This window comes from Oncorhynchus nerka, linkage group LG24 (genome assembly GCF_034236695.1).
Source record: "Oncorhynchus nerka isolate Pitt River linkage group LG24, Oner_Uvic_2.0, whole genome shotgun sequence".
NCBI classification, from domain to species: Eukaryota; Metazoa; Chordata; class Actinopteri; order Salmoniformes; family Salmonidae; genus Oncorhynchus; species Oncorhynchus nerka.
In genome coordinates this window covers 56810206-56836142 of record NC_088419.1, presented here as the reverse complement: position 1 = coordinate 56836142, position 25937 = coordinate 56810206, and the positions used below count along the sequence as shown (strand labels likewise).

At 45.0% G+C, this 25937-nt stretch overlaps 1 protein-coding gene across 2 annotated transcripts in view; it reads right to left on the bottom strand.

The window, feature by feature from the left end:
- Positions 1-5: 5 nt before the first annotated feature.
- LOC115108728 (fibrillin-2-like) overlaps positions 6-25937 on the bottom strand; it is a 97102-nt gene continuing 71170 nt past the window's right edge. For both annotated transcript variants that reach the window (XM_065008987.1, XM_065008986.1), the window contains exons 39-64: positions 25748-25873; positions 23866-24015; positions 23648-23719; positions 23293-23418; positions 22717-22842; positions 22049-22174; positions 21807-21923; positions 21524-21652; positions 21161-21280; positions 20647-20772; positions 20283-20435; positions 20030-20095; positions 8247-8372; positions 7956-8075; positions 7698-7820; positions 6849-6980; positions 6511-6636; positions 6103-6309; positions 5835-5960; positions 5593-5715; positions 5287-5403; positions 5016-5144; positions 4751-4870; positions 4232-4463; positions 3201-3360; positions 6-3079 (exon numbers count right to left, since the gene is read on the bottom strand). In XM_065008987.1, the coding sequence (XP_064865059.1) occupies positions 2708-3079; positions 3201-3360; positions 4232-4463; positions 4751-4870; positions 5016-5144; positions 5287-5403; positions 5593-5715; positions 5835-5960; positions 6103-6309; positions 6511-6636; positions 6849-6980; positions 7698-7820; positions 7956-8075; positions 8247-8372; positions 20030-20095; positions 20283-20435; positions 20647-20772; positions 21161-21280; positions 21524-21652; positions 21807-21923; positions 22049-22174; positions 22717-22842; positions 23293-23418; positions 23648-23719; positions 23866-24015; positions 25748-25873 (3650 nt within the window). In that variant the 3' untranslated portion in view covers positions 6-2707. The remainder of the gene's footprint in view (positions 3080-3200; positions 3361-4231; positions 4464-4750; positions 4871-5015; positions 5145-5286; positions 5404-5592; positions 5716-5834; positions 5961-6102; positions 6310-6510; positions 6637-6848; positions 6981-7697; positions 7821-7955; positions 8076-8246; positions 8373-20029; positions 20096-20282; positions 20436-20646; positions 20773-21160; positions 21281-21523; positions 21653-21806; positions 21924-22048; positions 22175-22716; positions 22843-23292; positions 23419-23647; positions 23720-23865; positions 24016-25747; positions 25874-25937) is intronic.

The window sequence follows — 25937 nt, the reverse complement described above, 5'->3', positions numbered from 1 at the left end:
AATCCTTTAAAAATATAACCCACAATACTTTTATTGCCATTTATGTCACTGACAAAAGTTTACAAAATAATGAGAATCATCCAAATTTGATAGATTGCAAATGTGTACCCAATAGATGATAAATCTTGGGTGGATGGATTTTGTCCCAGCATAAAATAAAGAGTTTTGAAAATGGGAAAAGACTAGTTTGTGAGGGATGTTCAGTTTTGCCCCAGATAGAGTAATAGTTTAATGATTCTTACTGAAACCATCAGCTGGTTTCTGAGAGATCTATAGGTGTTGAGTCTACATTCTCTACACCCCCCCCCCCTAAAAACCTCTGAAGATCTAACATTTGAGTTCTTTACTCCCTCAAAGGGGTGTTGATAACAGTGAAGTTCAAGGTTGCCGCTGAAGCTGAGATACAGTATGCACACGCACATTCTTTCCTTAACATAGTGGCAAATAAAATAACAAACCAGATACAAAGTTCCCATGTTAAATGTTTTATGCATAAATATAGCCCAGGCTGTGGGGACAGTGCAGTAACCTTGCATGTTCAGAGAGCAAAATCATAGTTGAGCACCAGAGATCGGTTACTAAACAAGAGACACACTGCCAGTGTGAGATAGATGGCCACGTTGAGTTTGCGTTGATCCTATAAGCTTGTTACAGTGTCAACTTCACAATACTGAGACATACTGTAGAGAATGTTACCGTAGCTGTGTGACCTATGCACAAACTTATCAGGTACCAGGCTGCTGGAACTCTGCACCCACTAACCGACGGCATTATGAGCTCAGAGACTACAGTATGAGCTGAGTAGGACAATGATAGGTAAACAGGGGTACTTAATTAAGGCCTTGTTCTAATCTACTGCATGATCACAAAATGGATGCCACTTTAGGATTTGATCTTTTTTTCATTCTGAGCAGAACAAAGTCACCAGCACTTTAAGGACTTCAACCTTGGGTTTACAATAAGTATTTGGTTTGGGCTTTTTTAAAAACAACAACAAAAACATCTACATTTCACTTAAAAATATACAATTACATTTTCAAGAAGCAAGATAATATTGGTTCTCAGCATTAAGACATTACGAAAGACAGACAAACACGAAACAAAAACCTAGTAAAAATGTCACTTTTTTTTCTCCGCAATCAAGATTCAAGACCGCAATCTTTTTTTTGTACAGCGTAAGAGGGAAGTATTTAGCACCTTTTTCTCGCTGAGAGAAAAAACAAACAAAGTATGCCCTGATGGATGCTTGTTTTCAGTAAGGTTCAGAGTTCACCTGTGTGTGTGTGTGTGTTGTATATGTGTGTGCATTTATGTGTTCTGTAAAAATCCCAAACGTTAACTGTCTGTTTGCAGTAGCGTTGTCATGTACCATTGAGGTCGTTACAGTATCCTTCATCCCCAGCTATGTTTCTCTACGGGCAGCAGATGGTTTCAGCCGTCCAACAGTTCTCACTGGCAGTCAGAATGTCAACTCTCACAAAAGCTGAATCCCTCAGGACCTGTTTGCTGGATTTTGAAGCAAATCTCCCTGATTAAATTCAATGAGCAGTTTCAGTGCATGATAATAAAACTGCAGTACAATGTCCTGGCAGCCTATTGGAGAGAGGACCTAAGGCTCGAGGTAGACGTTGCACCTAACCACAGAGCTAGGATCAGATTATCCTACCTCAATCCTAACCTCAACCATTTAGGAGATAGAACAAGATCTGAACCTGGAACAGTGATTAGGGGCGACTTCTACCTCTGTCTCTGGACATGGCTCATGCTGAGGGACAGTGTGGCCCTCTCCTGGCCAGCGGAGGCATTACAACAGCGCTAATGTATGGTGAGTGGAGGAGATGAGTGAGAAGAATTGAGGTAACAGAACACCGGCCGGTAGCACACGGCATCACACCAGAGAGTCCCTGCTTACCACTGCTTTACATGAAAGCATGATTATAAACAGTATAAAGCTGGTGTTTTACTCCTAGAATTGATACTATGCATGATGACCAACTCTCCATTACATTAGTGTTAAACCTGACATGTTGCGTAAATGTTGCAGTCCTTCTTGTGAACATTTTTTTAACACTACAATACATTAACTGACACGCTAGAATACTGAGTAGGGTGAAGCATGACCTCTAACCCCAGTGTTGTGATTTCACAGAGATTACAGACAGGCGAGGGACTGCTTGGACCACCATTCACCAACACACACCCCTATTTGTCTCCTAGCAAATCAGTGGTTCTTACATTTCCACTTCACCATAAGAAGATTGTCCTACACAAACTCAACAGTAAAATACTTCTCCCTTATACTTTATAACACTTTCTTTACCATTTCAAACATGTTCTGCTTTTTGTGCATCTCCTTCCATTTCCACTTATCCCAGTGCTTCATGGAATCTCGTCAGCCATTTTGTGTGTAAAATCGAAAATGGCAGGGGTTTGTGGTCCAAACACGGCATACCTTTCTGTAATCTCCTCCACTCCTTCTCCAAGTGGAATAGGAGGGGTGGGTCGGGGGGGAGGTTAAAAAAAAGAAGAACATTGACAATTAAAAAGTGGTTGGGCTGGTTGACTCAGTCTTTCAAAGCCCCCTACCCCGATTGGTTGGGGATGGTCCTGGGGTTAAGGTCAAGGGTCAGAGGGTCATTATAAAGTCAGTCCAGGGGCTGAAAGGGAAGAAAGTAGGGAGCCTAGGGAGGGTTGGAGTGCTTGCAGCTCAGTGCAGGTGGATGTGCAGCTTGATGCGCAGGGCGTCTCCTATCTCTCCCAGCAGGTAGTCGCTGTCGTGTTCCTCCTCCAGCTGTCGGAGGCGCCGCGGCCCGAACAGGGGCAGACTAGCGATCTCCAGGCGGTAGGAGCCAGGGGGAGGCGACTTCCTGCCCAACCTCAGCACGCTCTTCCCGTCGTGGCGCTCCAGCAGGCGAAAGTGCTCGCCCTGGTTGCCGTGGGTGATGACGTAGCGCACATGGTGCTCCAGCGGCTCCAGGGCCGGCAGCAGCTCCAGCAGGGGCTCCTTGTTGAGCAGCGAGGCCAGGCTCAGGTTCATGGGGATGGACTCCTGGGTGTCCACGCTGGCCATGCTCACCTCCTGGAGAGACGAGGGAGGAGAGGGTCAGCACATAGCGACATAACAACAACATACAAATACACACAACTGGTAGACGTTTAGAACCTGTAGATGTAAGAACGAGTGGGAGTAGAGACAGCACCTTGAGGTCGTTGTCCCCAGCAGCGTGACGTCTGTGTCGTCCCTTCTTGCCGACGTCTCCGTTGATCTTACATTCGTAGCAGGCCTCTGGAGACAGACTGTCCTCATCGTCTCCCTCTGAGCTATACTGATCCTGGAAGCCCTGGCCCGTTATACAATGACTGGGGAGTCAACAGAGAGATACAGACGTCAGGGCATACTACTCACATTTATAAACCGTGTGGTTCGAGCCCTGAATGCTGATTGGCTGAAAGTCATGGAATATAAGACCGTATACCACGGGTATGACTAAAAAGTATTTTTTTTACTGTTCCAATTACGTTGGTAACCAGTTTATAATAGCAATAAGCCACCTCGGGGGGAGGTGTGGTATATGGCCAATATACCACGGCTGAGGGCTGTATCCAGACACTCCGTGTTGCGTCGTGCATAAGAACAGCCCTTAGCCATGGTATGTTGGCCATATACCACACACCTCCTCAGGCCTTAATTATAACACAGGGAGATAGTCTTTCTTGTGGAGATAATAAGAGTTAGACCGCTAGTACAGTGCTGTGTGGTATGAGGGGGTTGTTCCCACTGGTTTCAAATACATTTTTGTGATGCGACCAACCTAAAGCTTTTGAAGTCTTTTTGAAATAAAAAAATAAATACATATCTTGACCCAATAAGTGATTAAAAAACCAACGCTTGTAACCAAGACGCTACTTTGAGCCATTAACCCGTAAGAAATCAGCAACAACCCATCAGTGGGTACGCCTGACACCATTTGGGAAACCACTCACCCCTGTCCAGCCCACTCATCCCTGTCCAGCCCACTCACCCCTGTCCAGCCCACTCACCCCTGTCCAGCCCACTCACCCCTGTCCAGCCCACTCACCCCTGTCCAGCCCACTCACCCCTGTCCAGCCCACTCACCCCTGTCCAGCACACTCACCCCTGTCCAGCACACTCACCCCTGTCCAGCCCACTCACCCCTGTCCAGCCCACTCACCCCTGTCCAGCACACTCACCCCTGTCCAGCACACTCACCCCTGTCCAGCCCTGTAGTAACCTCCAGGACAGCCACACAGGTATCCTCCGTCTGTGTTGGAGCAGCCGAAGCTGCAGGGGTTACTGCCCATGGAACACTCATTGACATCCTGGCAGCCGCCCCCTCCCTGTTCAAAGTCAAAGCCGGACGGACACAAACACTTAAAGCTGCCCAGGGTGTTGTAGCAGGAGGCCGAGCCACACACAGACGCACCCGAACACTCATTCTCATCTACAGGAAGGGGAGGGAGGGAGAGAGAGAGAGATGAGTAAAACACCAACCTAAGCACATTGTGCACAGACTGCCCACGGTATCACATTTTGTTCTACCTTTCATTTGTCTTTCTCATTGACGCAGATACTTGGTAAGTTAGGTCCTGAGTCTCCATTGAGGATATGACACACAGAGCACAGCGCCTATGTCCTCAATACCGGTCAGTGACATATCTTGTGGCCGTATGCACCGCTTGAATCAAAATGGGTTTAAGTAAGTGACTGGTGCGTGTCTGTCCCACTCACCCACACACTGGTTCCACTGGTAGTGTTGTACATATCCCTGAGGACAGCCACAGCGGAAACCTCCCATCATGTTCTGACAGCCGTGCTGACAGCGATGGTTACTGCCACACTCATCCACGTCTGAAAGAGAAGTCACAGACATGGGGGGGGGGTAGACATGAGAAAATACATTTTTTGGGGGGCAAAAACTAGCAAAAGTGGGTGGTGTGTTATGCGTGTGTGCTTATGACGGGGAACGGTGTGTGTGTGTGTGTCGGGTCCTCACCTTCACACTCCACGCCAGTGGTGTCCAGAGAGAAGCCTTTCCCACAGTCACAGTTGAAGCTGCCGGGAGTGTTGACACAGGAAGCCCTGGAGCCACACACACTGTTCTGCCCATTACACTCATTGTTGTCTGTGAGAGATGAAGATACACATTCCTGAGATTTCATTCAAAACCATTCAACCACCCAGTTTTAAGTCTAAAGAGTTCTTGGACTTTTCTAGGAATTAGAATTGTCCTAAACAAAGTGTGTATCTTGCTCATGGCCCCTCACCGATGCAGGCGGTTTGGTGCTGGGTGAAGCCTGCAGGACACTTGCAGGTGAAACCGCCGATGGTGTTGACACACAGGAACTGACAGTTGTGCTGCTTGGTGGAACACTCATCCAGATCTGGAGTAGAAATATGGATTTGTTGATAAACGGTGAAGAAAGCAAGTATACTGGATGTAATTGAAAGTACCAGTTGGCGTGTTAGACAATTCAGACAGAGGGATCATGTGGAAATGGGAACTCGTGTTTCAGTATTTATCAGACTGGTCTTGAAGGCCGTGCGTGTGGCCAGGAGCAGGGTCCCCCCACCTTTGCAGGTCTTTCCGTCAGGCTGCATAGTGTATCCTCTGGGGCAGGAGCACAGGTAGCTGCCCTCTGTGTTCTTACACAGGAAGTTACAGGGCTTGGGAGACGCGGAACACTCATCCATATCTGAAACGCCACAGACAGCGGTGAGTAATAAGGTCAGAATGAGAGCAATTTCTACCCCGCAGCCAGGATGGTTTGGTCCAAGGCCCGGTAAGAGAGAGAGAGAGAGAGATGGGTCATACCAATGCAGGAGGTGCTGGTGAAGTCGGTGGTATAACCCACGTTGCAGTGGCAGCGGAACGATCCGATGGTGTTGATGCACTGGCCGTTCTTACACAGGTCTGGCATCACCGTACACTCATTGATGTCTGCAACAACAGCGGGCGTCAGATACACACGTACACACACACAGCCCTCGTACCTCTCTCACCCGTTCTCCATTCCACGCTCCGTTACCATCTCCTCTCCCCCTCCCTCAACCCCTGTCTCGCGTCCTCTCCTCTAGCTAACCTCTGCCGTCGGTGGTGTACCCGGGTCCCAGTGGGCACATCCTCTTGTACTGCACGGTGCCAGGCAGTGGGCAGAGCTCACACTGGGGTCCCCAGCCGCGCCCAAGATTGCAGCAGCACTCCGATTTGGTGACACTGTTCCTGTTGGTGGAGCCCTGCTGACACATAGTCTGGAGCACCTCGGTGAAACAGAAGCCCTGTCGGTTATCTGTAGGGGTGGAGGGAGGGGAGAGAAGGACAGGGGGAGAGAGGGAGAGATGAGTCCGCAATTTACAGGAGCCGCATAATCAAGTATGTGTGGGGAAGGGGTGATACAGTCTTTCATGCTTTGGTTTTGATGCGGCTGCATTGGCATTGCGTGGATGGGTTGTGCACCCTTCTGCAGAGTCCTCTGGGGTGATATTCTCACCGATACAGTCCGTTCCGGTGGAGCTGGGCTGGAAGCCCTCGTTGCACACACAGCGGTAGCTGCCCACTGTGTTCTCACAGCGCCCGTTCTTACAGACGCCAGGCTTCGCGCGACACTCATTCAGGTCTGCCAGGGGGAGGAGGATGAGAGGAAAAGGAGGAGCGGACGAAGGAGAAGATGGGAAAAGATGAGAGTTTAGAACAGTGTGACATAAAATGGAATCACTTTCAAGAAGTGATTTCTCTCCTGCAGTGTGTGTGTGTATTTGTTTGTGTGTCTGGGTGTGTGTATTAGTCATTGAGAGAGAGAGTGTGTGTGTGTGTGTGTGTGTGACTCACCCATGCAGCCATCTCCGTCAGGTCTGTGCTGCATGCCAGGGGGGCAGATACACATGAAAGTGCCAATCAGGTTCTTACAGGACATGCCCTTGGACTCACAGTCATCCAGCCCCTCCGAACACTCATCCTGGTCTGGAGATTGAGAGAGAGAGAAAGAGAGAGGGGAGGGAGGGAGAGAGGGAGAGAGAGAGAGAGAGGGAGGGAGAGAGAGAGAGAGAGAGAGAGAGAGAGAGAGAGGAGGGAGAGAGAGGGAGAGAGAGAGAGGAGGGAGGGAGGAGAGGGAGGGAGGGAGGGAGGGAGGGAGGAGAGAGAGGAAGAGAGGAGAGAGAGGAGAGAGAGAGGAGAGAGGGAGAGAGGGAGAGAGAGAGAGAGAGATGGAGAGAGAGAGAGAGAGAGAGAGGGAGAGAGAGAGAAAGCAAGTTAGAGAGAGACGAGGAGAGGAAATGTTTAAAGCAAAATAGACAAAGATGTCTACTGATCCATTTGACCAATAAGAAGCGGGAAAAAACAAATGACTAAAACAGATGAATGATTATACTGTAACGTACAGTATGTTCATAATCCAGCCATGAATCAAGTTCACTGTAAAACTGCCATCTCTAAAGCATGACCATAGAAAACCAGCCGGGTGAATTTACGATGATAAACTAACTTCACTTTAACACAGCTGTATAATAGCTACCCCACATGGCTTAGTCTTACTCAGGGTTTTCCTATGACTGCTGATAAAGGGAGAGAGTCCTGAGAGAGAGAGAGAAAAGGCTCATGTGGAGAGAGAGAGACAGACAGAGAAGGAGAGACACAGAGAGAGACTCCTGTGTGGAGGGAGGTTATGCCGCGTCCCCTCACCTCTGCACATGCGGTGGTCGTCTCGCAGCACGTAGCCCGAGGGACACATGCACTCGTAGGAACCAAAAGTATTGACACAGCGGAAGGCACACAGCAGGGGGTTCAGAGAGCACTCGTTGATATCTGGGGAGAGAGAGATGAGTACATGAGCATTCTGTCATACAAGAATAATTGTACAATCGGACGGTATATCATCATAAGCGTTTGTAATTTCCCAGGTGAAAGGTCACGGGTGTGTGTTTGTATGATGTTACATACCTTCACAGGTCATCATGGAGCCAGGTTCGAAGCCTTCATGACAGGAGCACTCAAAGCCTCCCACCACATTAGTACAGGTCCCGTTACCACAGGGGTTTCCTATAGAGCACTCATCCGTGTCTGGGGAGGGAGAGGAGGGAGGAGGGAGAGGAGGGAGAGGAGGAGGGAAGGGTGATCATGTAAATGAATTTGTCCTCAGGTATGTTTACTTCTGACAAGAATGTAATTTTGAAGGAAAGTAAATCTAATCCTCCTCATCATCATTATCACCACCAATAGGGGTCAGCTCACCAACACAGTTGACCCCGGTATAGTCCAGGTTGTAGCCAAAGGGACACTCGCAGCGGAACGATCCGTCCGTGTTGATACAGACACCGTTCACACAGACGCCTGGGTTGTCCAGACACTCGTTCATGTCTACAGAAAGACAGATGAGGACAGTTTATTGTCCAGACACTCGTTCACGTCTACAGAAAGACAGATGAGGACAGTTTATTGTCCAGACACTCGTTCATATCTACAGAAAGACAGATGAGGACAGTTTATTGTCCAGACACTCGTTCATGTCTACAGAAAGACAGATCATGTCTTTATTGTCCAGACACTCGTTCATGTCAGAAAGACAGATGAGGACAGTTTATTGTCCAGACACTCGTTCATGTCTACAGAAAGACAGATGAGGACAGTTTATTGTCCAGACACTCGTTCATGTCTACAGAAAGACAGATGAGGACAGTTTATTGTCCAGACACTCGTTCATGTCTACAGAAAGACAGATGAGGACAGTTTATTGTCCAGACACTCGTTCATGTCTACAGAAAGACAGATGAGGACAGTTTATTGTCCAGACACTCGTTCATGTCTACAGAAAGACAGATGAGGACAGTTTATTGTCCAGACACTCGTTCATGTCTACAGAAAGACAGATGAGGACAGTTTATTGTCCAGACACTCGTTCATGTCTACAGAAAGACAGATGAGGACAGTTTATTGTCCAGACACTCGTTCATGTCTACAGAAAGACAGATGAGGACAGTTTATTGTCCAGACACTCGTTCATGTCTACAGAAAGACAGATGAGGACAGTTTATTGTCCAGACACTCGTTCATGTCTACAGAAAGACAGATGAGGACAGTTTATTGTCCAGACACTCGTTCATATCTACAGAAAGACAGATGAGGACAGTTTATTGTCCAGACACTCGTTCATGTCTACAGAAAGACAGATGAGGACAGTTTATTGTCCAGACACTCGTTCATATCTACAGAAAGACAGATGAGGACAGTTTATTGTCCAGACACTCGTTCATGTCTACAGAAAGACAGATGAGGACAGTTTATTGTCCAGACACTCGTTCATGTCTACAGAAAGACAGATGAGGACAGTTTATTGTCCAGACACTCTACAGAAAGACAGATGAGGACAGTCATGTCTACAGAAAGACAGATGAGGACAGTTTATTGTCCAGACACTCGTTCATGTCTACAGAAAGACAGATGAGGACAGTTTATTGTCCAGACACTCTACAGAAAGACATGTCTACAGAAAGACAGATGAGGACAGTTTATTGTCCAGACACTCGTTCATGTCTACAGAAAGACAGATGAGGACAGTTTATTGTCCAGACACTCGTTCATGTCTACAGAAAGACAGATGAGGACAGTTTATTGTCCAGACACTCGTTCATGTCTACAGAAAGACAGATGAGGACAGTTTATTGTCCAGACACTCGTTCATGTCTACAGAAAGACAGATGAGGACAGTTTATTGTCCAGACACTCGTTCATGTCTACAGAAAGACAGATGAGGACAGTTTATTGTCCAGACACTCGTTCATATCTACAGAAAGACAGATGAGGACAGTTTATTGTCCAGACACTCGTTCATGTCTACAGAAAGACAGATGAGGACAGTTTATTGTCCAGACACTCGTTCATGTCTACAGAAAGACAGATGAGGACAGTTTATTGTCCAGACACAGATGAGGACGTTCATGTCTACACAGAAAGACAGATGAGGACAGTTTATTGTCCAGACACTCGTTCATGTCTACAGAAAGACAGATGAGGACAGTTTATTGTCCAGACACTCGTTCATGTCTACAGAAAGACAGATGAGGACAGTTTATTGTCCAGACACTCGTTCATATCTACAGAAAGACAGATGAGGACAGTTTATTGTCCAGACACTCGTTCATGTCTACAGAAAGACAGATGAGGACAGTTTATTGTCCAGACACTCGTTCATGTCTACAGAAAGACAGATGAGGACAGTTTATTGTCCAGACACTCGTTCATGTCTACAGAAAGACAGATGAGGACAGTTTATTGTCCAGACACTCGTTCATGATCTACAGAAAGACAGATGAGGACAGTTTATTGTCCAGACACTCGTTCATGTCTACAGAAAGACAGATGAGGACAGTTTATTGTCCAGACACTCGTTCATGTCTACAGAAAGACAGATGAGGACAGTTTATTGTCCAGACACTCGTTCATATCTACAGAAAGACAGATGAGGACAGTTTATTGTCCAGACACTCGTTCATGTCTACAGAAAGACAGATGAGGACAGTTTATTGTCCAGACACTCGTTCATGTCTACAGAAAGACAGATGAGGACAGTTTATTGTCCAGACACTCGTTCATATCTACAGAAAGACAGATGAGGACAGTTTATTGTCCAGACACTCGTTCATGTCTACAGAAAGACAGATGAGGACAGTTTATTGTCCAGACACTCGTTCATGTCTACAGAAAGACAGATGAGGACAGTTTATTGTCCAGACACTCGTTCATGTCTACAGAAAGACAGATGAGGACAGTTTATTGTCCAGACACTTTATTGTCCAGACACTTCATGTCTACAGAAAGACAGATGAGGACAGTTTATTGTCCAGACACTCGTTCATGTCTACAGAAAGACAGATGAGGACAGTTTATTGTCCAGACACTCGTTCATGTCTACAGAAAGACAGATGAGGACAGTTTATTGTCCAGACACTGAGGACAGTTTATTGTCCAGACACTCGTGTCTACAGAAAGACAGATGAGGACAGTTTATTGTCCAGACACTCGTTCATGTCTACAGAAAGACAGATGAGGACAGTTTATTGTCCAGACACTCGTTCATGAAAGACAGATCTATTGTCAGAAAGACAGATGAGGACAGTTTATTGTCCAGACACTCGTTCATGTCTACAGAAAGACAGATGAGGACAGTTTATTGTCCAGACACTCGTTCATGTCTACAGAAAGACAGATGAGGACAGTTTATTGTCCAGACACTCGTTCATGTCTACAGAAAGACAGATGAGGACAGTTTATTGTCCAGACACTCGTTCATATCTACAGAAAGACAGATGAGGACAGTTTATTGTCCAGACACTCGTTCATGTCTACAGAAAGACAGATGAGGACAGTTTATTGTCCAGACACTCGTTCATGTCTACAGAAAGACAGATGAGGACAGTTTATTGTCCAGACACTCGTTCATGTCTACAGAAAGACAGATGAGGACAGTTTATTGTCCAGACACTCGTTCATGTCTACAGAAAGACAGATGAGGACAGTTTATTGTCCAGACACTCATGTCTCATGTCTACAGAAAGACAGATGAGGACAGTTTATTGTCCAGACACAGATGAGGACAGTTCATGTCTACAGAAAGACAGATGAGGACAGTTTATTGTCCAGACACTCGTTCATGTCTACAGAAAGACAGATGAGGACAGTTTATTGTCCAGACACTCGTTCATCTCTGACAGAAAGACAGATGAGGACAGTTTATTGTCCAGACACTCGTTCATGTCTACAGAAAGACAGATGAGGACAGTTTATTGTCCAGACACTCGTTCATGTCTACAGAAAGACAGATGAGGACAGTTTATTGTCCAGACACTCGTTCATGTCTACAGAAAGACAGATGAGGACAGTTTATTGTCCAGACACTCGTTCATGTCTACAGAAAGACAGATGAGGACAGTTTATTGTCCAGACACTCGTTCATGTCTACAGAAAGACAGATGAGGACAGTTTATTGTCCAGACACTCGTTCATGTCTACAGAAAGACAGATGAGGACAGTTTATTGTCCAGACACTCGTTCATGTCTACAGAAAGACAGATGAGGACAGTTTATTGTCCAGACACTGTCATGTCTACAGAAAGACAGATGAGGACAGTTTATTGTCCAGACACTCGTTCATGTCTACAGAAAGACAGATGAGGACAGTTTATTGTCCAGACACTCGTTCATGTCTACAGAAAGACAGATGAGGACAGTTTATTGTCCAGACACTCGTTCATGTCTACAGAAAGACAGATGAGGACAGTTTATTGTCCAGACACTCGTTCATGTCTACAGAAAGACAGATGAGGACAGTTTATTGTCCAGACACTCGTTCATATCTACAGAAAGACAGATGAGGACAGTTTATTGTCCAGACACTCGTTCATGTCTACAGAAAGACAGATGAGGACAGTTTATTGTCCAGACACTCGTTCATGTCTACAGAAAGACAGATGAGGACAGTTTATTGTCCAGACACTCGTTCATATCTACAGAAAGACAGATGAGGACAGTTTATTGTCCAGACACTCGTTCATGTCTACAGAAAGACAGATGAGGACAGTTTATTGTCCAGACACTCGTTCATGTCTCCAGAAAGACAGATGAGGACAGTTTATTGTCCAGACACTCGTTCATGTCTACAGAAAGACAGATGAGGACAGTTTATTGTCCAGACACTCGTTCATGTCTACAGAAAGACAGATGAGGACAGTTTATTGTCCAGACACTCGTTCATGTCTACAGAAAGACAGATGAGGACAGTTTATTGTCCAGACACTGAGGACAGTTCATGTCTCTACAGAAAGACAGATGAGGACAGTTTATTGTCCAGACACTCGTTCATGTCTACAGAAAGACAGATGAGGACAGTTTATTGTCCAGACACTCGTTCATGTCTACAGAAAGACAGATGAGGACAGTTTATTGTCCAGACACTTTATTGTCCAGACACTTCGTTCATGTCTACAGAAAGACAGATGAGGACAGTTTATTGTCCAGACACTCGTTCATGTCTACAGAAAGACAGATGAGGACAGTTTATTGTCCAGACACTCGTTCATGTCTACAGAAAGACAGATGAGGACAGTTTATTGTCCAGACACTCGTTCATATCTACAGAAAGACAGATGAGGACAGTTTATTGTCCAGACACTCGTTCATGTCTACAGAAAGACAGATGAGGACAGTTTATTGTCCAGACACTCGTTCATGTCTACAGAAAGACAGATGAGGACAGTTTATTGTCCAGACACTCGTTCATGTCTACAGAAAGACAGATGAGGACAGTTTATTGTCCAGACACTCGTTCATGTCTACAGAAAGACAGATGAGGACAGTTTATTGTCCAGACACTCGTTCATGTCTACAGAAAGACAGATGAGGACAGTTTATTGTCCAGACACTCGTTCATATCTACAGAAAGACAGATGAGGACAGTTTATTGTCCAGACACTCGTTCATGTCTACAGAAAGACAGATGAGGACAGTTTATTGTCCAGACACTCGTTCATGTCTACAGAAAGACAGATGAGGACAGTTTATTGTCCAGACACTCGTTCATTCATGTCTACAGAAAGACAGATGAGGACAGTTTATTGTCCAGACACTCGTTCATGTCTACAGAAAGACAGATGAGGACAGTTTATTGTCCAGACACTCGTTCATGTCTACAGAAAGACAGATGAGGACAGTTTATTGTCCAGACACTCGTTCATGTCTACAGAAAGACAGATGAGGACAGTTTATTGTCCAGACACTCGTTCATGTCTACAGAAAGACAGATGAGGACAGTTTATTGTCCAGACACTCGTTCATATCTACAGAAAGACAGATGAGGACAGTTTATTGTCCAGACACTCGTTCATGTCTACAGAAAGACAGATGAGGACAGTTTATTGTCCAGACACTCGTTCATGTCTACAGAAAGACAGATGAGGACAGTTTATTGTCCAGACACTCGTTCATGTCTACAGAAAGACAGATGAGGACAGTTTATTGTCCAGACACTCGTTCATGTCTACAGAAAGACAGATGAGGACAGTTTATTGTCCAGACACTCGTTCATGTCTACAGAAAGACAGATGAGGACAGTTTATTGTCCAGACACTCGTTCATGTCTACAGAAAGACAGATGAGGACAGTTTATTGTCCAGACACTCGTTCATGTCTACAGAAAGACAGATGAGGACAGTTTATTGTCCAGACACTCGTTCATGTCTACAGAAAGACAGATGAGGACAGTTTATTGTCCAGACACTCGTTCATGTCTACAGAAAGACAGATGAGGACAGTTTATTGTCCAGACACTCGTTCATATCTACAGAAAGACAGATGAGGACAGTTTATTGTCCAGACACTCGTTCATGTCTACAGAAAGACAGATGAGGACAGTTTATTGTCCAGACACTCGTTCATGTCTACAGAAAGACAGATGAGGACAGTTTATTGTCCAGACACTCGTTCATGTCTACAGAAAGACAGATGAGGACAGTTTATTGTCCAGACACTCGTTCATGTCTACAGAAAGACAGATGAGGACAGTTTATTGTCCAGACACTCGTTCATGTCTACAGAAAGACAGATGAGGACAGTTTATTGTCCAGACACTCTACAGAAAGACATGTCTACAGAAAGACAGATGAGGACAGTTTATTGTCCAGACACTCGTTCATGTCTACAGAAAGACAGATGAGGACAGTTTATTGTCCAGACACTCGTTCATGTCTACAGAAAGACAGATGAGGACAGTTTATTGTCCAGACACTCGTTCATGTCTACAGAAAGACAGATGAGGACAGTTTATTGTCCAGACACTCGTTCATATCTACAGAAAGACAGATGAGGACAGTTTATTGTCCAGACACTTTATTGTCCAGACACGTTCATGTCTACAGAAAGACAGATGAGGACAGTTTATTGTCCAGACACTCGTTCATGTCTACAGAAAGACAGATGAGGACAGTTTATTGTCCAGACACTCGTTCATATCTACAGAAAGACAGATGAGGACAGTTTATTGTCCAGACACTTTATTGTCGTTCATGTCTACAGAAAGACAGATGAGGACAGTTTATTGTCCAGACACTCGTTCATGTCTACAGAAAGACAGATGAGGACAGTTTATTGTCCAGACACTCGTTCATGTCTACAGAAAGACAGATGAGGACAGTTTATTGTCCAGACACTCGTTCATGTCTACAGAAAGACAGATGAGGACAGTTTATTGTCCAGACACTCGTTCATATCTACAGAAAGACAGATGAGGACAGTTTATTGTCCAGACACTCGTTCATGTCTACAGAAAGACAGATGAGGACAGTTTATTGTCCAGACACTCGTTCATGTCTACAGAAAGACAGATGAGGACAGTTTATTGTCCAGACACTCGTTCATGTCTACAGAAAGACAGATGAGGACAGTTTATTGTCCAGACACTCGTTCATGTCTACAGAAAGACAGATGAGGACAGTTTATTGTCCAGACACTCGTTCATGTCTACAGAAAGACAGATGAGGACAGTTTATTGTCCAGACACTCGTTCATGTCTACAGAAAGACAGATGAGGACAGTTTATTGTCCAGACACTCGTTCATGTCTACAGAAAGACAGATGAGGACAGTTTATTGTCCAGACACTCGTTCATGTCTACAGAAAGACAGATGAGGACAGTTTATTGTCCAGACACTCGTTCATATCTACAGAAAGACAGATGAGGACAGTTTATTGTCCAGACACTCGTTCATGTCTACAGAAAGACAGATGAGGACAGTTTATTGTCCAGACACTCGTTCATGTCTACAGAAAGACAGATGAGGACAGTTTATTGTCCAGACACTCGTTCATGTCTACAGAAAGACAGATGAGGACAGTTTATTGTCCAGACACAGTTTATTGTCCAGACACTCGTCATATCTACAGAAAGACAGATGAGGACAGTTTATTGTCCAGACACTCGTTCATGTCTACAGAAAGACAGATGAGGACAGTTTATTGTCCAGACACAGATGAGGACAGTTCATGTCTACAGAAAGACAGATGAGGACAGTTTATTGTCCAGACACTCGTTCATGTCTACAGAAAGACAGATGAGGACAGTTTATTGTCCAGACACTCGTTCATGTCTACAGAAAGACAGATGAGGACAGTTTATTGTCCAGACACTCGTTCATGTCTACAGAAAGACAGATGAGGACAGTTTATTGTCCAGACACTCGTTCATGTCTACAGAAAGACAGATGAGGACAGTTTATTGTCCAGACACTCGTTCATATCTACAGAAAGACAGATGAGGACAGTTTATTGTCCAGACCAGACACTGAGGACAGTTCATGTCTACAGAAAGACAGATGAGGACAGTTTATTGTCCAGACACTCGTTCATGTCTACAGAAAGACAGATGAGGACAGTTTATTGTCCAGACACTCGTTCATGTCTACAGAAAGACAGATGAGGACAGTTTATTGTCCAGACACTCGTTCATGTCTACAGAAAGACAGATGAGGACAGTTTATTGTCCAGAGAAAGACAGATGAGGACAGTTTATTGTCCAGACACTTCATGTCTACAGAAAGACAGATGAGGACAGTTTATTGTCCAGACACTTTATTGTCCAGTTCATGTCTACAGAAAGACAGATGAGGACAGTTTATTGTCCAGACACTCGTTCATGTCTACAGAAAGACAGATGAGGACAGTTTATTGTCCAGACACTCGTTCATGTCTACAGAAAGACAGATGAGGACAGTTTATTGTCCAGACACTCGTTCATGTCTACAGAAAGACAGATGAGGACAGTTTATTGTCCAGACACTCGTTCATATCTACAGAAAGACAGATGAGGACAGTTTATTGTCCAGACACTGAGGACAGTTTATTGTCAGACACTCGTCTGTCTACAGAAAGACAGATGAGGACAGTTTATTGTCCAGACACTCGTTCATGTCTACAGAAAGACAGATGAGGACAGTTTATTGTCCAGACACTCGTTCATGTCTACAGAAAGACAGATGAGGACAGTTTATTGTCCAGACACTCGTTCATGTCTACAGAAAGACAGATGAGGACAGTTTAAGTTTACTGTCCAGACACTCGTTCATGTCTACAGAAAGACAGATGAGGACAGTTTATTGTCCAGACACTCGTTCATGTCTCCAGAAAGACAGATGAGGACAGTTTATTGTCCAGACACTCGTTCATATCTACAGAAAGACAGATGAGGACAGTTTATTGTCCAGACACTCATGTCTACAGAAAGACAGATGAGGACAGTTTATTGTCCAGACACTGCTACTAGAAAGACAGATGAGGACAGTTTATTGTCCAGACACTCGTTCATATCTACAGAAAGACAGATGAGGACAGTTTATTGTCCAGACACTCGTTCATGTCTACAGAAAGACAGATGAGGACAGTTTATTGTCCAGACACTCGTTCATGTCTACAGAAAGACAGATGAGGACAGTTTATTGTCCAGACACTCGTTCATGTCTACAGAAAGACAGATGAGGACAGTTTATTGTCCAGACACTCGTTCATATCTACAGAAAGACAGATGAGGACAGTTTATTGTCCAGACACTCGTTCATGTCTACAGAAAGACAGATGAGGACAGTTTATTGTCCAGACACTTTATTCATGTCTACAGAAAGACAGATGAGGACAGTTTATTGTCCAGACACTCGTTCATGTCTACAGAAAGACAGATGAGGACAGTTTATTGTCCAGACACTCGTTCATGTCTACAGAAAGACAGATGAGGACAGTTTATTGTCCAGACACTCGTTCATGTCTACAGAAAGACAGATGAGGACAGTTTACAGAAATGACAGAAAGACAGATGAGGACAGTTTATTGTCCAGACACTCGAGGACAGTTTATTGTCCAGACACTCGTTCATGTCTACAGAAAGACAGATGAGGACAGTTTATTGTCCAGACACTCGTTCATGTCTACAGAAAGACAGATGAGGACAGTTTATTGTCCAGACACTCGTTCATGTCTACAGAAAGACAGATGAGGACAGTTTATTGTCCAGACACTCGTTCATGTCTACAGAAAGACAGATGAGGACAGTTTATTGTCCAGACACTCGTTCATGTCTACCTCTTTACAGAAAGACAGATGAGGACAGTTTATTGTCCAGACACTCGTTCACCTCTACAGAAAGACAGATGAGGACAGTTTATTGTCCAGACACTCGTTCACCTCTACAGAAAGACAGATGAGGACAGTTTATTGTCCAGACACTCGTTCACGTCTACAGAAAGACAGATGAGGACAGTTTATTGTCCAGACACTCGTTCATATCTACAGAAAGACAGATGAGGACAGTTTATTGTCCAGACTACAGAAAGACAGATGAGGACAGTTTATTGTCCAGACACTCATGTCTACAGAAAGACAGATGAGGACAGTTTATTGTCCAGACACTCGTTCATGTCTACAGAAAGACAGATGAGGACAGTTTATTGTCCAGACACAGATGAGGACAGTTTATTGTCATGTCTACAGAAAGACAGATGAGGACAGTTTATTGTCCAGACACTATTGTCCAGATGCTCATGTCTACAGAAAGACAGATGAGGACAGTTTATTGTCCAGACACTCGTTCATGTCTACAGAAAGACAGATGAGGACAGTTTATTGTCCAGACACTCGTTCATGTCTACAGAAAGACAGATGAGGACAGTTTATTGTCCAGACACTCGTTCATGTCTACAGAAAGACAGATGAGGACAGTTTATTGTCCAGACACTCGTTCACCTCTACAGAAAGACAGATGAGGACAGTTTATTGTCCAGACACTCGTTCACATCTACAGAAAGACAGATGAGGACAGTTTATTGTCCAGACACTCGTTCATATCTACAGAAAGACAGATGAGGACAGTTTATTGTCCAGACACTCGTTCATGTCTACAGAAAGACAGATGAGGACAGTTTATCTACAGAAAGAAAGACAGATGAGGACAGTTTATTGTCCAGACACTCGTTCATGTCTACAGAAAGACAGATGAGGACAGTTTATTGTCCAGAAAGACAGATGAGGACAGTTTATTGTCCAGACACTCGTTCATGTCTACAGAAAGACAGATGAGGACAGTTTATTGTCCAGACACTCGTTCATGTCTACAGAAAGACAGATGAGGACAGTTTATTGTCCAGACACTCGTTCATATCTACAGAAAGACAGATGAGGACAGTTTATTGTCCAGACACTCCATGTTCATGTCTATGTCAGAAAGACAGATGAGGACAGTTTATTGTCCAGACACTCGCTCATATCTACAGAAAGACAGATGAGGACAGTTTATTGTCCAGACACTCGTTCATGTCTACAGAAAGACAGATGAGGACAGTTTATTGTCCAGACACTCATGTTCATATCTACAGAAAGACAGATGAGGACAGTTTATTGTCCAGACACTGAGGACAGTTTATTGTCCAGACACTCATGTGAGGACTTTACAGAAAGACAGATGAGGACAGTTTATTGTCCAGACACTGCTCATGTCTACAGAAAGACAGATGAGGACAGTTTATTGTCCAGACACTCGTTCATGTCTACAGAAAGACAGATGAGGACAGTTTATTGTCCAGACACTCGTTCATATCTACAGAAAGACAGATGAGGACAGTTTATTGTCCAGACACTCGTTCATGTCTAGAAAGACAGATGAGAAAGACAGATGAGGACAGTTTATTGTCCAGACACTCCAGACACTCATATCTACAGAAAGACAGATGAGGACAGTTTATTGTCCAGACACTCGTTCACCTCTACAGAAAGACAGATGAGGACAGTTTATTGTCCAGACACTCGTTCATATCTACAGAAAGACAGATGAGGACAGTTTATTGTCCAGACACTCGTTCATGTCTACAGAAAGACAGATGAGGACAGTTTATTGTCCAGACATTTTTGACATCTGGTCATCAGAGAGCTGATTCAGTTGAGGGGTTGGTATGTCTGGGGTTGGCCCAGTCGTGCCACTTGTCACTCACCCTCACGGGTTTCCCCAAGTCCAGGCAGGGATCCATGGCCGTAGGGACACAGGCTTTTAAAGGACACTGGAGACACAAGGAGAAGTAAGACGTTAAATGTACACACACTGACAGGACAGGATCCAGTAGGCTTAGTTCTCATCAACTGGCTTGTGTTGAGGAATATGTTATCATAACAAACATTGAATGGACAAGTACTGGAAGTGAGGTGTGTGTGTGTGTGCGGAACGTGTGTGTCGTGCGCGTGACTCACCCTCGCTCTCGTGTGGGCACAGCTCGCACGGGTCTCCCCAGCCCTCGCCTGGCATCTTGCTGCAGCAGCACTTGGCCTTGGTGGTGTTGAAGGCCTTGGGCACAGAACACTTGCCTGACTCGAAGCGGGTGAAACAGAAGCTCTCTCTGGTATCTGTCATACAGAGTGGGTTGGGGGAAAACACAGTCAGGTGGATATAGCAAACATTAGACTCCCATTAGTGGGTCTACTGAGAAGGACAGAGGTGCTGTGATTTCTAACACATCTGTTACTTGGCCATTTAATGACTACTGTAACGTACAGTTCTCTCTCTCTCTCTCTCTCTCTCTCTCTCTCTCTCTCTCTCTCTCTCTCTCTCTCTCACCCAAACAGCGGCGCCCATTGTCCGACAGGACAAAGCCATTCTGGCAGATACACTGGAAGCTTCCTGGGGTGTTGGTGCACGTGCCAAACTGGCAGATATTGGGCTCCACCTCACACTCGTTGATATCTGGAAGAGAAAGTGAGCGACCCACAGGGCAATAGGGATGAGAGGCGGGAGAGGGAATGAGTGCAAAATCACGGCAAACTCTAAGGCCAGATGGTGCTGCTGCAACAATGCTATCAGGCTGTTACACAGCGTGTGGTGTGGGTGTGTGTTGGGCCAGAAGGCAGGGTCACTGCAGGTCGTTGACACCCTGATGTGTAGGTGGGGGCGTGTGCTGGCTCTATCTGTGTGAGCAGGTGGGATCAGAATGTGCAGAGGTAATGAAGTCATGTTCTCTGTGGTAGCTATTCAGTGTGTGTGTGAACTTGCGTCAAAGTTAATGGTCTCTTTCACCTTCAATAGTTAAGCGCGCGACGGAGTGTGTGTGTGTGTGTGTGTGTAGGGCTCCTACCTATACACTGGTCGTTCTGGACCTCGTATCCAGTTGGGCAGATACAGCGGAACGACCCGTCCAGGTTCTGACAGGTTCCAGGAGAGCAGGTACCAGGAAGACTCACACACTCATTGATATCTGAGGAAGAACATTGTGTGATTATACAGTACGCCTCCATGGAAACACACTATACACCCCAAGACATACATCAAACACTTCCAAATACTTGATTTATCTTGGGGTTTGCACTTTGGGGACCGTTGCATTGGCTCCATTGTACCAGGCTAACTAAATCAAGCAGGAGTAAATCAAATATTCGAAAGTATACGACAAATGTACTTGACCCAGGTTTAGAGTTGCTAGGGTGTTGACGTTGCTTACCGACACAGTTCTTTCCGTCTGGGGTGAGTTCGTAGCCATCCTGACAGAGACACTGGAAGGATCCCAGGCTGTTGATACACTGGCCGTTCCTACACACCTGACCCACCAACGCACTGCACTCATCAATGTCTGGAGGGGGACGGGGAAGTGGAGCGAGTTCACATTTATTCAAAATATGCTACTCGAAAGAATCCCTTTTAACATTTCGACTGAACTACTCCTTAACTGTCGCCATGGTGCTATTTTCCAGGATGAGATACCTCGGGATGTCATACGTACGTACCCATGCAGTCATTGTTGTGCGTGAGCTCGAATCCAGGGAAGCAGAGACAGTTGTAGGAGCCCACTGTGTTCTTACAGGTTCCGTTCCCACACGGCTGTCTGTCACACTCGTCGATATCTGAGACGGGAGCGAGACCAGGGGGTGAGACAGAGGTGAGATGATTGAAAAACTAACTGTAGAGTGTCTACTGGGTGGTAAAGTCTATGGTAAGTCTATTGAGTTTACTGGGACTCTTTACTCACCCATGCACATGGTCTGGTCGGCGGTGGCCTTGAAGCCGTTGTGGCAGAGACAGCGGTAGCTGCCCTGGGTGTCGATACACTCTCCGTGGCTACACACGTTAGGGATCTCCTGGCACTCGTTGCGGTCTACACACACACAGGGAGAGAATATACACACCTTTTTAGTTGATTTAAAATAAACGATCTAACCAGGAAGTTCCATTGAGATCACAAATATACACTGAGTACACAAAGTATTTCCATGACATGCTGACCAGGTGAATCCAGGTGAAAGCTATGATCCCTTATTGATGTCACTTGTTAAATCCACTCAGAGTAGATGAAGGGGAGGAGACAGATTAAAGAAGGCTTTTTAAGCCTTGAGACAATTGAGACATGGATTGTGTGTGTGTGCTATTCAGAGGGTGAATGGGCAAGACAACATATTTAAGTGCCTTTGAACGGGGTATGGTAGTAGGGGAGATGAAATACCTTAATATTGATCATCTCAGTGTGTTTTCCCATTGACTAATAAACCATCTAACTCTCAAAACAATTATCTCTCAACAGGGTAACTCACCGTAGTACATTTCACTTATAAACTATCAACATAATCTCATCTCTCCACCCCCCCTTTTGTTCTGAGATGGTAAATCCTCGCGGCCCCCGGGCACAGAGTTGGGACTCACCCACGCAGGCCCCACTGGGGGACAGCTTGAAGCCTGGCGAGCACTCGCAGCGGTAGCTCCCTGGGATGTTGATACAGTTGGCGTTGCGTTGGCACAGGTTGTCTCCGCTGTTACACTCGTCAATATCTGGAGGGAATGAAAAACAAGAGCGGGCAGCGACCATCAGTCACAGTGGTCATAACTGTCTAGTAAAAGCCCAGTGTGAGGTAATGCAGAGGCTGAGGAGGGCCAAACAGAACAGTGCCAGACTGGCTGGGGTTCAGTTCCTCGGTGCTTTAGAGTGATTTAAGTCCCCTGGACTGGCAGACCCTGGCATTAGGCCCCTACAGGTCCAGTATACTCTGCTGTCTGTCTTCACGATTCATGTGGGAGAGAGAGGGCAACATTAACTTTACTGCTTATTAAGTATGAGTGTGTGGATGTGCGTGTGTGTGTTGTGTGCGGGTACATTTGGTTTGAGGGCCACATAAAGTGTGTACGCATGTGTATATGAGGGAATGTTTACGATCGTTTTTTTTTATGAGAAGGAAAAAGGTGATGATTGTGTGTGTGTGTGTGTGTGTGTCTGAGCCTTACCTTCACAGATGAGCAGTATATTGTTGTAGCTGAAGCCCATGGGACATTCACAGCGGAAGCTTCCTATCTGGTTGATACACACTCCGTTTGCACAAATCCCCGGGATCTCTCGACACTCATCAATATCTATAGCGAACAACACAGCAACAGCTCTGTTAGAAGTCATTCGCTCACAAAGCTACTCCATAAAGCCACTATATAATAGCACCGTATCATATTTGATTATTATTGTTCTACAGTAGTACCACATAATAACATAATGATTATAGTATCTATCGGTTTTGGCAGTTCAGCAGTTTCTGTTCTGAACAAGCAGTAGGCCAGAATGACCTATTTGACCTACTGATGACCTTACCGATGGGCTTGCCCGTGTGGATGTCTATGATGAACCCAGGAGCCTGGTTCCCACACAGTACCTGGTACTCCGCTGTGGCAGAGAGGACAAAACGACGTCGTGAACTTAGGCACCAAGATCATACCGTATTTAGAGGCTGTCATGAAAGAGTTGGAAGTAGTGTGTCTATATGTGTGTTTATGCGAGTGTGTGTGCGAGTGTCTTATGTTCCAGCTCACAGGTGACAGGGGTAGGGCAGGCTTCACAGGGCTTGTTCCAGGCTTTGCCCACGTTGTAGGCACAGCAGCACATCTTCTTGGTCATGTTGAACGACAGCTCGTTCTCACACGTGTCGTTGAAGTTGCGGTAACACACGCTCTTCCTCATGTCTGTGATGTCAGCAGAGACGGGGTTGAGAATGACTCATCATAAATACACAACTCATTAACTGTTTGTAAATTGCTTGTCGTTTGTAAACCGTTACTAAACTGTTTGTATGTTTATTCGCACACACACACACACGCGCACACACACACGCACACACACGCACACACACACGCACACACACACTCAAAAGTTTGGACACACCTACTTACTCATTCAAGGGGTTTTCTTTATTTTGACTATTTTCTACATTGTAGAATAATAGTGAAGACATCAAAACTATGAAATAACGCATGGAATCATGTAGCAACCAAAACAGTGTTATACAAATCCAAATATATTTTCTATTTTAGATTCTTCAAAGTAGCCACCCTTTGCCTTGATGACAGCTTTGCAGACTTTTGGAATTCTCTCAACCAGCTTCATGAGGTAATCTTCAATTAACATGTTCATTTTCTTTGTTTCTTAATGATTTTGAGCCAATCAGTTGTGTTGTGACACGGTAGGGGTGGTATACAGAAGATAGCCCTATTTGTTAAAATACCAAGTCTATATTATGGCAATAACATCTCAAATAAGCAAAGAGAAATGACAGTCCATCATTACTGTAAGACATGAAGGTCAGTCAATCTGGAAAATTTCAAGAACTTTTCAAGTTTCTTCAAGTGTAGTCGCAAAAAGCATCAAGCGCTATGATGAAACTGGCTCTCATGAAGACCGCCACAGGAAAGGAATATGCAGAGTTACCTCTGCTGCAGAGGATAAGTTCATTAGAGTTACCAGCTTCAGAAATTGCAGCCCAAATAAATGCTTCACAGAGTTCAAGTAACAGACACATCTCAACATCAACTGTTCAGAGGAGACTGTGTGAATCAGGCCTTCATGGTCGAATTGCTGCAAAGAAACCACTACTAAAGGACACCAATAAGAAGAAGAGACTCGCTTGGGCCAAGAAACAAGAGCAATGGACATGAGACTAGGGGAAATCTGTCCTTTGGTCTGATGAGTCCAAATGTAAGATATTTGGTTCCAACCACTGTGTCTTTGTGAGACGCAGAGTAGATGAACAGGTGATCTCTGCATGTGTGGTTCTACTGTGAAGCAAGGAGGAGGAGGTGTGATGGTGCTTTGCTGGTGACACTGTCTGTGACTTATTTAGAATTCAAGGAACACTTAAACAGCATGGCTACCACAGCATTCTGCAGCGATACGCCATCCCACCTGATTTGCGTTTTATGGGACTATCACTTGTTTTTCAACTGGGCAAGGACCCAAAACACACCTCCAGGCTGTGTAAGGCCTATTTGACCAAGGAGAGTGATGGAGTGCTGCATCAGATGACCTGGCCTCCACAATCATCTGACCTCAACCCAATTGAGATGGTTTGGGATGAGTTGGGCTGCAGAGTGAAGGAAAATCAGCCAACAAGTGCTGAGCATATGTGGGAAGTCCTTCAAGAAAAGCATTCCTCATGAAGCTTGTTGAGAGAATGCCAAGAGTGTGCAAAGCTGTCATCAAGGCAAAGGGTGGCTACTTTGAAGAATCTAACATCTATTTTTGATTTGTTTAACACTTTGTTGGTTACTACATGATTCCATATGTGTCATTTGATAGTTTTGATGTCTATTAAAATAGTAAAAATAAAGAAAAACCCTTGAATGAGTAGGTGTGTCTAAACTTTTGACTGTTTACTGTATATATCATTTAGTAAGTACCACCCAGTGTGGTCTGACTCACCCATGCAGTTGTTTCCTCCGTTGACCTGCATGTACTCAGGAGGACACACGCAGGTGTAGTTCCCCAAGGTGTTGTAGCAGGTACCAGGGCCACATATTCCAATGTGGGCTGTGCACTCATCAATATCTACACACACAAACACAGAATACACATGGTTACACACAGTACTGTCTTTTATTATCTTCCACTA